This window comes from Motacilla alba, chromosome 1A (genome assembly GCF_015832195.1).
Source record: "Motacilla alba alba isolate MOTALB_02 chromosome 1A, Motacilla_alba_V1.0_pri, whole genome shotgun sequence".
NCBI classification, from domain to species: domain Eukaryota; kingdom Metazoa; phylum Chordata; class Aves; order Passeriformes; family Motacillidae; genus Motacilla; species Motacilla alba.
The window spans coordinates 38,903,090-38,918,267 of NC_052031.1; the positions used below are offsets into that span (position 1 = coordinate 38,903,090).

At 37.7% G+C, this 15,178-nt stretch overlaps 1 protein-coding gene across 2 annotated transcripts in view; it reads right to left on the reverse strand.

Moving 5' to 3' along the window:
• Positions 1–15,178, reverse strand: part of LIN7A (lin-7 homolog A, crumbs cell polarity complex component) — a 47,083-nt gene that overhangs the window by 2,699 nt on the left and 29,206 nt on the right. The window contains exons 3-5 of one of the 2 annotated variants that reach the window (XM_038154421.1): positions 8,406–8,477; positions 5,824–6,033; positions 1,341–1,549 (exon numbers count right to left, since the gene is read on the reverse strand). In XM_038154421.1, coding sequence (XP_038010349.1) covers positions 1,341–1,549; positions 5,824–6,033; positions 8,406–8,477 — 491 coding nt within the window. Of the gene's footprint in view, positions 1–1,336; positions 1,550–5,823; positions 6,034–8,405; positions 8,478–15,178 lie in introns of both variants that reach the window. The other variant, XM_038154422.1, reaches the window with a different exon arrangement.

Here is a 15,178-nt window from a genome sequence, read left to right on the forward strand (position 1 = left end):
CCAAACTTACTTCATGAAATACTACTGTTTATACCTCTTGTCTGAGTAGAGGCTCTGAGGTGGGATTCAAAACCTTCTCAGGGCCCTTATTTGCCCCATCAAATCTGGAATACTGGTGGTCACATGACAGGGTGTTTATAAGGTGGGTGTTTTCCCCTGAATCCCCACAGTGGTCAGTGTCAACACTGACAGGGATGAAACCATCACCGGGAGCTTCAGATTTCAACCATTTGGGGACTTTCTGAATCACTTATTGATTCTTTTAGTACATGTATACTGTTTTGGGAGCAAACAACTATGAGATGAGGGTTGGGATTTTAGTCATTGGGACATGCTTCCTATTTGATTTTTTTTAGGCAAATGGAGCATATCTATAAATGTATTCATAGCACAAACTCTCACTGATTTCAAAGAAACTGCATACACAGAGTACCTCTGAATCTCACACACCACTGGGAGACTTGCAAGCCTCTTGGAAGTTATTACGACATTGAATGTCAGTTAAGAGTGAACAAAATACTTTGTACCAAACTGTATCCAAAAGCAAGCACTTAGAGGTGCCCTGCAGGGTGACCAGAATGAAGTGTGGGTTCCCTGTGGCAAGGAAGAGGCTTGGAAGACTTTTCTTCACCTACCACCAGCAAATCTTGATGTTTCATTGTAGAGTGGTAACAGATTAGCTGAAAATGCTTTAAACTGTCTAAACCTGATGGCATATTCTAATTTGTCATAAATGCTCTGGTTATTAATGTAAAAAAAAAACATTCCCAGGACTTCTTTCATTTACAAATAAACCAGAAGTGCATAGTGCCTTTTGACGTCAAGGATATTAGTTGGAAACTGGCTCTAGAATTTGCTAGTGCCTTTAACCTGTTTTCAAAATGCATCTTTACTGGGAAAAACCATGTGGAAATGTACCAAAGACTGAGCTCTGCTCATCCTGACTGCCATATGGGCTGGCTGGGTCCCCAAGGGTACCTCCACGCCCCTGACTGCCCCCTTGGGGCTCCTTCCATTCTGTCAACAGCCCAGGACCTCACGTCAGCCACTAGGGCTGTCATCTCCTGCCCCAGCAATGCCCCAGCAGGGCCAGTCTCCAGCTCCCCATAGCCCTGCCCTGCCTAGCCACGGGTCCCACAAAACTGGGCTCACTGTGGCCGCATGTCCCAGCCTGTCTCTATCCCCAGGCAGGTGCCCAGGCCTGGGGCTGCCCTGCTCCTGTCTGGGGCTGAGATGGGCTCTGGCAGCAGACACTGCCCTGACAGACCCCTAGAAGTGGCTGGCCCAGGTGGGGTGCTGCCAGTGGACCTTAGGGAAGAACAATGAATCCTCTCACCTACGACATGTGGTTTTGCTGTGTAGTTTGCTGCTGTTGCTGCTGCTGAATGAGCAGCTGCTGCTGTTGCCGGCGCCGGGCTGTTCTCAGCTTTTCGAAGCGAGCCTCCATCTCCTCCAGCACCTTGGGAGTGTAGCGCACCACCAGCTTCACGCTGTCCTTGGCTGCCTTCAGCAGCTCCACTGCCTTCTCGTGGTGCTCTCCTTCCACACTCTGGGAGCAGGGAGAACAGATTTAATAGTGAAAATGGTGCTTTGATCCAGAGCTGTGTCTTTTTCACATGGAAAATGTGTCAGAGTTTTACGTAGTTTCCACACCTTACATTTTTTAAGGGACCACTAAAAAGAAAGCATTAAGTAAGACTTATGCACTGCTGGGCATGTATTAACTTTCAAGCCCTGATTTCTATGCTAATATTGCTTGGAACAGTAAATTTCCAAAACAGGGAGGTGACTCAGCTGTTAAATAGAGTATTTAATTTCTACCATTACGTGGACTGATTGGAGTCATATGCCTTTTAAGCATGTGCATTGTTACACACCTTAAGAAAAAGGGAAAAATTTTCTAATGGTTGTCCACATGTTGTAGGACATATTCCAAAAACAAAAGTATCTCTGCACAGGAGAAAACGCAACAGCCTGAAAATCTGTGACCTTCACATGGGTTTTAAATAATCTAAAAATAAGTCTTTTTCTTCCCATTTAAAATAAACCAAAGTTTTACTACCTGCTGTGTTTCAAAAACTCTTATGTTTTTTGGAAAACTCTCTATGCTTTTGGAAATATAAATCTTGAGAGAAAGTGTACAAAATTTGGCATTGTTTTGTATTTCCTTTTTTGCTTGTAAATCATGGTCAGAATGGCATGGCATGGACATTCAGTGGAAATGAGAGGATATTCAGTGGTGTAATTTTGATTTTGCTGTGCAACAGCATGAACTTAGAACAGGCTATGAATAAACACTATAACCTCCCAAGCTACATGCAGTAGAAACATTTGTTTGCTTTCAAAATGCCAAATGGTTCTTATTAACAACAATAAGAAATTGTGATTGTGTAGGGGAATAATAAGATAGGGTGTTTTAATACTTCATTCAACAACCAAGCAAACTGCACTGAATTCATGTTTGTTTGTTTTCTCTCAGTCCCCAGCCTTGTTCTTCCAGTTTAGACAGTATCTTCTAATTAGGAATGAAGGGTTTGACTTTGTTGCTATCCAGGTCAATGGAAAACTCCCATTGATCTGTACAGTAATGATGGAGAATAAAGCCTAATGCTCTCAGCCATAAGCAAAGAGGGGAAAAACCAATGGCAAACATAATGCTGCTAAATACAAATCCTGCTCCCTGAACAGACCTCACTCAGTTTTCAACCACAACCACAGTTTTCAGCTCTTATTATTATGATGGTTAAACTCGCTCTTAATGTCTTTATTGCTGCTTGCTCTCCAATTTTCAAGGTATTACAAAAACTTTACCTGCTTAACAGCAGCTGCAAAAGTGAAATAGAGCAGGAAAAGGAAAGGGCAAAGGGAGTTGTTTTGCTGTTGGAATGCTTCTGCCTCTGCAAACCTCTAAGGCTGAGCTGGCAAAGGACTCCGGCTGGTATCGGTCATTTCTCTGCAAGGTACTTTGCTAACTGGATTATGCTGGTGGGGGACATTGCAAGGATCTGACACACTCATGTTACTTCAGAACTGCCCACCTGATGGGTAAAATTGTTTTTGAAAGTATATGTTTACTTAATTACATATATACACTTATTCCTTTTTCCCTTATTGCATTGGCAGATTGCACCAAAGAGAAGGATGAAAAACACTATAGAGACAAGAACAGCTGAAAGAACTGCAGATATTGTGTGGGCAAATACCAACCATTACTCTATCCTGGTTCACAGACTTGCCATAAATCTAGAAGAAAAAAACTCACTTTCCTGAAGACAAAAAAGAAAATCTGTTAGCCCACAAATTGGGAGACTGAGAAGAATATTTCTATTAGGTATCCCTACACAAATACTTGGTTGACAAATTAGTCATTATAAATCTATTTTGCATCCTTTCTGTATCTGACTCACACAAGGTACCTGACAAATGCAGAATCTTTGCCAGATATCAACAGGCACCAGCAAGTGTTTTTGTCGAGCCATCTGTAGGGCTTACTGCTTTCAATTTCCTTTATTTTTAGGGGGTGTGGGACAAAAGTATGTAACAAAATCCCCAGCATAATGAGAAAACACTGTTTTTTAACATGCAGCGAAACAGCTCAAGGAACACTCTTCCCAGTCATGCTGGGATAACAAATCTGGATTCTGAACACACAGCTCTAATTTTATGTTCCTAATTATGAAGTTGGATAACCATCAGTGATTGAGCATAAACAAGTTACAGATATTTCATTTCATGTCCCACCACTGAACTGTCTGTTCTATTGTACATACTGTACATTATTTGCTTTTCTCCAGCTAAATTAGGAGAACCACAGAGTGAATAAGTCCTAGTGAACAATGCTAAATTTAGATTTTTTTTTTGTCCCATCTCAAGCTTGTTTGCAACAAATAATCACTTCTATAATGTTTGCCTTTTTACAAACTATATTGTGTGGGATTATTTAGCCCAAGACTGGCTTATGAACAGTTGCTCACTACTGTGAAGGTGGTGAGGCCCTGGAACAGGTTGCCAGAGAACTTGTAGATGTCCCATCCCTGGAAGTTCAAAGTCAGGTTGGATGGGGTTCTGAGCAACCTGCTCCAGTGGAAGGTGCTCCCACCCATGGCAGGGGGCTTGGAACAAGATCATTTTTAAGGTCCTTTTTAACGAACACCGTGCTATGATTCTGTGATTATTTCAAGTATGCAACTTGAATTCAAACTTTGAATTCTGTTGTTTACACTCTGAATACAAAAATATTTCTCTTGCATCTCTGAATCCACTTTCTCATGTGTCCACATGCAATTGGGAATTTTGTACTGTGTTTTTTGCTGCATTACCTAAATAGATATTCTAAAGCACATGCATCAAATTTTTGACTGGAGAATCATAAAATAGAGGTGACAAGAGGGTCAAATTCAATATATCTTGACATCTGAATGTTCACCATTTTCCTCTATGGTCTTTTTCTAGACACCGTTGACAGTAAAAGGATTTTTCAAGAACCATCCATCAATTAGTAAATTGAAACTATTTTCATCTGCCTTTTTAATCACTTGTTGAAAAAAACAATAACAAAATTCTCTCATCAACTTTAAATCAGTGTGAAGTTCAGGCAACCAACTTCCTTAAATATTCCATTTATTTCTTTTTCTTTGAGACTAAATAATATTTTAGTGGGTTTTTCTTTCCTTTCTTATTGCTATTTGGTACAAGCAAGTTTTCAGAACTAGTATTTCTCTTTTGAGACCATAGTAATTGATAGAAAAAGTGGTAAGAAGTCTGACTGAAGTATTACCCTAATATTGTGTTACAAGAGAAAGGGAATAGCTAGTGTTGAGATAAATAAATGAAAACATAGAAACATTTTTATTGTTTTTCACCTTGCAACAAGGAAGAAATTTAAGTTTTAAAGTCTTAGATTTCTGGCTGGACTCATAAGCTGGTACTCTGTGCCTTTGATGCATTTAAATACAAGGCCAGATTAAGGTTTGCATGGAAAAGGACTACATGTTCTCAAAGGGAAGGGTAAGGTTATGTGAATGAGTATCTTAATATTTTCAATACTTTCATTTTGCTTTGTGTGCTCTTTTACAAAGGAATGTAAAGGCAGAATTTAACCTGTATCATGGAGTCAAAGCCTTATGTGTCCTCTAGTCCAACAGCCCTTTTTTTTTTACCTCCAAGACATTTACAGTCAAATTACTACAAAATACTCCACCTTGATTTACATGAAAAATGACTATGAAAAAAATGTACCTTTTTACCAAGCATACATGCTTCCTGTATGGGAGCATTTGTACTGCTGATTTCTCTGACAAAGATGTCACAGCTGGATGAATATCACTAAAAGAAATCTAGAATGTACCCTCCACTGCAAATCAGCACCAAATGTGCTTACCAAATTCCTTTCTATTTTATTTGTTCAAAGCCTTTGAAGGTCACAAGACTACAGAAGTGCCACTGTGTCATCACTGTGCTTGGAAAGGGCTGTGTGCCTTGAAGGCTACAAAATGAAAGAACAACACTGTTATTAGGCTTTTACTGCAAAAGGAATTTACAGAATTATCAATTATCATTAAGGACACAGGTTCCTTGTAAATTAGGCAGGTGGTGTGGATTTGAAATGAAGCTCTTCAAGCACTCTCCATTACAACAGAAATTATAATGGCACAAAATTGTTGGTGGAGCTCTGCCTCACTGCACCACAAACGCACACGGAAGGTCTCTCACAGAACTAATTATTTTTGTTTCGTGTGGCTGCATTTTAAATCGTGATGTTAGAACAGCTGTGAAAAATGAAAATCCAGATGAATATGAAAGCTCTATCAAATTTCCACATACCACTCCATTAACTGAAAGCAGCTGGTCCCCACGTTTGAGCCCACCATGCCTTTCTGCCACTCCTCCAGGAATGATGCGAGAAATATAAATAGGTGAATTTTGTTCCTTTCCTCCCATGACATTGAAGCCCAGGCCTTCCTCAGTCTTTGGCAGCTCCACCACTCGTGGGTGTGAATGGCCTTCACTTGCAGCAAACGCAGCAACTGTTGCCTGGAAGAAAAAAATGATTGATTTGGCTATTTAAGGGTAACGGTGATAGACACTTTGTTTATTTGCAGGAAGAATTCCTTCCTGTGAAAATATTTCAGTATCTTACTCTGACATTTTCTGATTATCTAAAAATATTTTAAAAACTAAGTTCTATGCCAGTGTTTTTGAAAAAAAGGAATCAACAGAGGAGCAAAGAGTTAGGTGACTTGCCAAAGGTAATACAGAAAGTTACCAGCAGAGCCAGAAGCAGGGATCAGGAAGCCTTACACTGTGGTGGTGCACCCTTATGATCATTAGTGCATTTCTTCTTTGCCTTTTCACAGGGAGAAAATTTATTCCTGTGGGATAAGATAATGGGATCTCTAATTGTTCCTAGTTGAAATTAAGTGGATGAAGTGAATTTTTGACTCTGCTTTGCTTTCAGAGTTATGGAATTATTTTAAATACTCAAATTATATTTTTAAATGAAAAGTTAAATTTATAATCTTTGTGAAGTCTTGCAAACAAAGTGACTTCCAGAACGGGAATAGAAGGTTTTATTATATAATTCTGTCAAAACTTTTATGAAAAAATTAAATCTTAAGACAACAACAGATACATAAATCAAGTTGAAAAATCTAGACTGTTTAACTTATTCCAGGAAAAAAAAAAAAAAAGAGAAGTAACATACTGTAAAGCTTGCATCCAGGAAAATATTACATTTATACTTGATTTCTCACTACAAGCATTTCTTACTTATTGGTCTTAATAAAACATTAAATAAACATTAATAAAATATTTTATAGTTTTAAAAATGTGTTTGTAGTTTCAACAATTGTGTTTGTAGCTTGAACAATTTTCCATCACACTAATATTTTTAAGCATCCTATAATGTTTATGCTTAATTGAAGCTAGTGGATGATGTGACATAATGGATCATTCCCAATTACATGTTTTTGCACATGCAGAACTTGTCATCATGCATACATATTATGTTAGACATGAATGCACTAGGAGAATGAAATGCAGACAGCCCAGAAATAACCAGGAAATATTGCGATATTGAAACATTGCTCTGTAACCTGCTGTTCTATATGAGTAAGAAATGAGAATGGGAAACACTACTTGGACTTCTCCCCATTTACTAAATAACATAGCAATAATTTCTATGTTTATCTGCAGTGTAAACAAATCAGGATTTTATATACACATTTCTCCATATAGAACGAAAGATCTTAAAAATTTACATTGCCCATTAACTTTCAAATAGGTTAAAATAAGAAAAATGGCCTCCAGAAAAGAAAGTCCTATTTAATATGGAAAATACACTGCAATTTACAGTATATTAGGTTATTTGCTGCTATTGCAAATATTTGCTATTGCAGCAAATAACCTTGCTTCCCTAAAATACTCTTAAATCATTTTGTAACACACTCCCAACCTTCCTCTTCTGATACAGCTTTAAATTAAAATCTCCGAACATAAATACTTAATGGTAAGAGATCTTAGTTCCACTAGTACTTCAGGGAGTTTATCTTCACAGGAATGGGACCATAAAGAAGTATCTCTAAAAAAGATTTATGGGTTTTGCAATTTGTTTTGCATAGAATCTACTATACCACATAATAGACAGTGTTTTGTGCAAAATGATAATGGGAAAAAGAAAGCCATGGTGGACCCCCTTGTTTGGAAGCATCTATTTTTGTGCATGTTATGAAACTACAGAGCATATTTCATACTGGCACATAGAATGGGTTCTTTCATGGTTGTGTGAACTCTGTTATCATTTCAGCAGCAGCACTAACATAGCTGTCATTGTGTTAGGATATAAGAAAGGCAGGTCCACATGGACAAAGAGACTACATTCTATTAAAACAGGCAATGTATCAGAAAAAAACCCCCAGGCTTACATTTAGCTGTGGAGTCAATAAAGTGTTGATCAGGCCATTTCTGTCACTGTTCATCCTTACTACTTGCTCAGTACCTACCGTTCCCATTAGTTAAAAGGGGAATTTTGATTGTTTAGTTTCTACCTCCCAAATAACTGTGTCCTCTCTGGATGAGACGTATGGGAAACCAGTCCATTAAAATATTGGTTGTTGCAGGCAGACTGCTATAGAAGAACCAGTAGATTTGCTTTTGCAAAGCAACTTTTCAAAAAGCATCATATTCCATAAAATCATTCTCTTTTCTTAAGCTACAGAAGCAGCATAAAGGTTGAAATTTTCCATTATGATTGTTACCTGGGAAGTAGCACTGGTTCTAGACTCTGGGCTGCCACTGATGTCTAAATTTTCTTACAGTGTACACACGAATACCTGAAACACACACGCGCACAGTCAATTACTGGATCACTTTGGTAACACATATTTCAACAGCTGCACGCATCCTACCTTTGCAGTGGCCCTGGCTCGGAATTCGGGGCAGCCATTAACAGTTATGGTTTCATGCATGTATTGATACACCTAAAATGTTCATGAAAATAAAATGAAATTAATTATAGGAGCAAAACAAGGACTTTATTTTAACCCAGACAGGAGAAGAACTCTCCCTTTCCCTCAAAGAACTAACTTTCATTCATGCTGTATTCACGCAATCACATAGTCAAGTGTCTGCTAAACTTGAGCAGGCTTAGGTTAACAGAGAACATCAATCTATGTTTCTCACGATAATTTCCAAACCTAACTTTACATCTTCCAACACAACTCCTCTCCATTCTCTAGCAAGTAGTTTCCTAAAACCAGCTAAGTTTTATGTTCTCAAAAATTCATGTTTCCAGGCAACTGACTTGAATGCAAATGATCTGAACTGACCTGAGTGGTGTCTCAGTCTCCAACAATGACTTCTTTGGTCTCTGAACTTTCTTATGAACTAAAAGACTTAGGAAACTGATGTTAAAAAATATGTGAGCTGTTCAGCATACAAAAGAAGAAAAATGCTGCTCGGCTGAAGAATGGGAGTAGAAACAGCTCTGCAGAAAGGTGACAGTACTACCTTCCATCAACCATAAACCAGGAATGTGAGAAGGGTTGACAGTCTGGTAGGTCAGGTCAGACATGGTTAATGAGTAAGAATATCCTTTAAAAAGAAATTTTACATAAATTACATAAAAATCACAATGCCAATATATATAACTTTCTGAATTTTTTTTTCTGGTTTTCTGGTATACATTTTCGGCCCACTTTCCCTGGTCTTTTAATGGTCCATTTAAAATATCTCCAGTAAAGAGAAAGAAAAAGGCTTTGTCTTACATTGCCTTTGTTCTCTAGATTTGTCACACTCTCAGAGTAAAAATAACAACCAAAGCCTTGATACTACCCAGTTATTTTGAAAGCAAACTTAAAAAATAAAAATATTTATAAATAACATACAGAAAGTTTTTTGGAAGACAAAGGTGAATCCAAACAAACCAAACCTTTCATTTAACTTTCTTATAAAACCAACAAACTTTAAAAAAAGTTGCTATATGCTACTGATTTACTGTGGGCATTTTGTTGAACTAATTCATCAGAAATTTTGTTTTTTCATATGCTCTGTGTCTCAGGCTGCACTTCTGATCAGAGAGAACCTTTGCTGGTAAAGTATGTTAGTTTTTACAGCAAACTCCTTAGGTTCCTTGAGGAGTGCAGATTCAAATGTACTTTCAAAAATAAATTTATCTATCTCATTTGCTGATGCTTTAACAGAAGTGCCAAAACTTTCCTCTTTGGTAATGTAAATGTTACTTTGGTGGAGAAGTACTTAACTGACCTCCAAACAATGGCTTTTCCCATTGATAGAAAAAAGCTCCCCATTCCCCTGTCCTGATGACTTGTTATGCAGTACCATAAGGATGCATCTCTCCCCACTGAGCCTGTTAATATGAAACTTAACACAATGACAAGCATATGCTGCAAACATCTAAACAGAATTAAGATTTATGTCTGATTTTTTATTTCAGTGGACAGACATACTGTTAATCAAGCACTGTTATGCAGCAAAATGTCTGGGGATGACTTCTCTCCAAACCTTTTTTCTTGGGATATCATACATAAGGAAAAGGTGAGAAAGGAAAGGAGATAATAAATGGGACACGTTTCAGAGATATAAAATATGACAAACACTTCCACAATACAGCAAAAGATTCTTTGTCTTGACTACTGACAGCACATATGTCATTCTAGAACTGAATTCAAAGAAGCCTGGGCCAATGAAGAAAACTGAGACAAGGGGATCATGCTGAAAATCTTCCTGCTTTCTCCATCTGAAATGAAATCTTGCTTCCATTGGGAACATGGACTCTGACCACAGCAGAAACCAGGATTTTGCCCTTATTTGTAAATATTTGAGAAAAGAAAGCTCTTTTATAGTTTCTAAAGGATTTCTGGTTTCTTATGTTTTAGTACTGAATGATATCATCATAAAAATGGGTTGAGCCTAAATACTCAGCATTATACTGCATTGATCAGTTCAGTGTTTATTGTATTATGCTGTAGGACTTATTATTACATAAGAAGAATTACTACATTATATAAGAAGAATAATTGTGTTTAATTGCAGTAATGAATCATTACATACTCTTTTCTTCAAAACCCATACTGTACTGAATCACTAACAATGCTGTATTTTCTTCAGGTTCCACTTCATCTTAAAGCATGACAGCAGATTCTACATATTGTTTTTGCTTGCACAGCTTTAAATGCTATGGCTTGCTAAAATGTCTAAAGACATATATTTGAATATGGAACTATTATGACATTAAATTGCTTCAAAAACAGGTCATGGTATTTCATATAAAGGAACAGTTACTAAAAAGTTCTTTAAAATATTCATGACTAAGCTCGATAATCACAAAGGTGAGCTGATAATGATACATTCATCTGATTGTTTGTTGGGTTTGAAGTCATGTAACTTCCTGTTGACTGCATCCTACCAGTACCTAGCTTGTAGACTTTTTAATATCCAGTATCCTGGTAACTAATTTGTGTACTGGTGAAAGAACATACTCACAAGTGTGTGATTAAATTAGTAAGATAAAAAAATAATCCAGCAGCTCAAAAACTTCTGAAAAAATATGATCAGTAGTGTCATATAATCCTTGGGTAATCTGTAAATTCTCAATGCTAATAGCTTTAAAATGTTGTTCTGCAAAGAGTTATTAGTGATCGTGGTATCTACACCACAGTTCTTACAGAAAAAGAGTCCTGCATGTCAGATTTCACTGTCTATAAACAACAGCTGCAACCAGTCTTGAATATTTGCTTGAGGCATTTGTAAATCGAATTATCCTATTTGACTGTTAAATAATCCTGAATGCAATTTGAGTTTAAGAATGATAAAACATATACACCCACATAACTTTCTTATTACTGAGGCAGTTTGACAACCAAACACAGATTAATCGTACCTGTTCCACCAAGCCCCTTAAACTCTTTGTAGGGCTCAGGTCTAATCAGGGCTCATTCTTGCAGTGCACTGAAGTCCATAAACAAACGTTGTTTGTTTTCCCGTAGCCACACTAAGCCCTTTATCTATGCTGTTCTCAGCACCACCTTAGCCATGACTTTAGCACAACAAATCCATTCTGCTCCCTCTTCTATGTACACAGAAGATAGAACATAAACTGAAAATCTCTTTGTTCTCAGACTGAGTAACTTCATCCTCCTGGTATGAAATATAGCTTCTTGTTGAATCCACTGTACGTGACAAGTAATTGAAGTGGATTTAAAAAATCTTTTCAATTCCTACTATTATCCATACATCTGATTATATTTTTAACATATAACAATTCTCCTGAATCCAACAATGTCATCCTTAATATGCCTGTATAAGATCTACTAGCTTTCTTTACTTAAACAAAATATCAGTCAGTATAGAAAAAGACCAAGGCACAAATTTTAATTTAAAGCATTTGAAAATCACCCCTGTAAGATATTTACTAAAGAAGTATTTTAAAACAGTGACCTTTGTCAATTCCAACAGATGAATCATTTTGAAAGACATCATTGGATAGTATGATTGAGCTAAAGAAAGAAAATTAACATATCACAGAATCACAGACTGGTTGATAATAGAAGTGACTCTAGAGGTCATCTCATTGAACTGCCTTGCTCAAGCAAGGCCACCTAGAGCCAGCTGCCCAGTACAGTAACTAGATGATTGCTATATGTTACTAAATTGAAAAAGAGCATATGTATTTTTGTATGTACAGCTATATATTTTTTGAGTGTCTGTAAGACTACATGGGTGTTTAGTAGTATTATTTACTGACAGAATCCATGAAAGCCTGATGGTCTAGTGCCTAGGGAAAAGAGCTTCCACAATTAATTAGTAAGAGAAATTAAATTACAGGTGAAATGTCAATGATTCAAGACACAAACCTGCAGCTGGAAGGTAAATGGTAATGTTTCAGATCATTTCTCCCCCCCCAGTGATTTCTACCAAAACTGTGAGTGTCTGTGTGCTGAATGTTCATTGGGTAAAGGCGTGCTGCAGGCAGGGGTTTGTTTGCACAGATCTCATTTGTGCTGTGGAGCAAGACGTACTGGGCTTTGTTTTCTCTTTCCTGTGGAGCACTACTAAGTGTGCTTTTCCCACTAAGCAATACTTCTGAAAGCACAAATACAGACCTCAGACTTTTTTCAGCTTCTGCAGGTAGTCTCCTCAGACATAACCTGAAGTTATTCTCCCACACTACTCAACGATTACAAAAAGAGTGCAGGAGGTAAATTACAGCTAGAAAAATTGAACTTGGAAGCGAATCCTCCTTGTACTGTGTCAGCTCTCGCAGGCACAGAGAAATGCACATTTTATTACCTCTCCCAGCAGGAGCTGTAGTGAGTCAGATGAAGAAGGTATTATTGTTATGATGATGGGCCTCACCCCCACGCATTCAGCTGGGAGGCAAAGCAGCTGGTTTAAGATTACTGGAGTGCAGGAAGGGGAACAGCCTTACAGGTACTTTAGGAGCTAGCTGCTTACCAAAAATGACTCCATACAGGCTGATAACAAAGCAGCAGATTATTTAGGGCTTGGCTATTTAAGTCAATGCAAAGCCATAGAGTAGAAGGTCCAGAAAAAACAGTGCACTTAGCAGCCTGTTTTGTAAAGGTGTCTAGAAGCAGTATTTCTGTTTATAACCAGAATGATGCAGCATCTTTTCTGATGAAATCTCTATGAAAGAATTTAATTAAATAATTTTATTCCATTAACTTCCATAAGAGGTATTTAGTGATTCATCCCCTGATGAAATATATAATTCTAAGTACAACTGTACCTACAATAATGATGCTCAACTTTAGGAGAAGCTGATCTGAACACCAGAAGGGCAGAGGTACGAGGCAGAAGTCATTTTACAGCAATGAATAGGTGCCCAGAAACCCCCCATAAACACAGAGTACATTGCAATTCAGACCTGTGATGTAGCAAGCCTAGTTTTCTGAAATTTCTAAGTGGGGAAGTAACCTTTCTTGAAAATGTTAGGGGTTTCTTAGCATGAGATAATACCTGTAAGTAGTAATAATCAGCTGTGTTTCCACAGTGTCTGCAGTATGATAATAATAAAAAGCCATAAAATGCTTCCTTCAAGAAGTCACAACCTAAGTAAGTGACTTAGGTAAATCACAGGTAAGCAGGAAAAAGGGTGAAATGAAGAAAAAACCTGCAAAAAGACTGATAAATGATGTTTAAAAATATATATTGGCTCCTTTGCCATATTTTTTGTTGCTTCAAGTGTAGAAAAGAATTGTATCTCTATTTTTGGAAGAAGACCTTCAAGGAAGGGAAGACAAGAGCCTGACAGACAGTACAGAGGGGAGAGTTAGCATGAGAATAACCAGAGCAAGGAGGACATAATTGGTTTCACTGCGCTTCTGTTGTCATGTCAATGGAAGAGTATACATGTGTGCATCCTTGCAGAACTGATGCTAAACTATAAAAGAGAGATTGTTATTTACTTACACCTCAGTACTATGCATCTGCTATCAACCAGCTGAATCCCTGTCTTCCTAATTTCCTTCGTATGTTAGAGTGGAAATGATAAATATTTTTCCCTTCTAAGATGTCAAGCAAAAAGAAGTATCTTAATCAGTCTTTTACCATAGTGAGAAGGGTAGAAGATGCTTTATTCAGCATAGTTACTGGCCTCTCTTCTCCCCTCCTCTCCAAATCTGGAGCTCACTCCCAGGACTTCAGTCTCCTTCTGCTCTGAGACCCACATTTCATTTCACTTGATGCATGAAGCAATCCTTGGGGCAGGCCAGAAGAACGCCCAATCCTGTGACTGGGAGAAGTTACAGAGCAAAGGTGCACTGCAGAGCTGCAGATCTCTTCACGGTGGTGCCTGTGAATACCCTGAGAGCAAATGCCACCTGCAGCACAAATTGGTTGTGTCTCTCCCACTCTACTTTGTTTTCATAATTTTTGACTCTTTCACATTCTGTTTGGCATTTTTCCTTACCTATAACCTCTTGCTTATATTTTCCATTATTAATCCAACACATTTATGTCTGTTGAAAGGAATGAATTGGTTTTTATGCCTGGACAGACTCCCCTTGAGCTGTGCTTCAGCACCCAATTCAGATCAAGCTTGACCACATCAGTGAGCAAGGCTTAAATGCTACAAAGGTTAGAAGAGACTGTGGTAACCTCTTGTATAACATAAATCGTGGAATCTTACCTGGTAATATTTTACACCAATCGCCATTTTTGCTTAGACTACAGACTATTCAGAACTCAAGATTTTTCAAAATCTCTGCTCCTTACGGTGGGTTTTCTGAAATTTCAAACAGTATTTGCCTTTCTACAAAATTAGTTACAAACAATTCTAATTATCCATCTAAGATGACACCTGAACAGATGATGACATAAAAAAGGAAGCATGTCAAAAACCATTGAAAGTGTGTATATTAGCAGCAAGGAGGTATGCAGCTGACCCAATCACATTTCCTCTTTCATGATTCCTCTTTCTTAATTCCTCTGTCAAAATTACTTTTTACATCTGAAATCTTACTCAAAATCAAAGCAGTGGAGCACTTCCATTCAGCCATAAACCTGTGGTAGCTCATTGAAAGTGGAAAATATCTAGCGACAGTGTGTTTTGTATCTCTTGAATATCAGATGGAATTTCTGGTTTTGCGCCTGTGTTCTGCTTCTTAAAAAATCATCTCATGTGATAAGCATGCTTGGG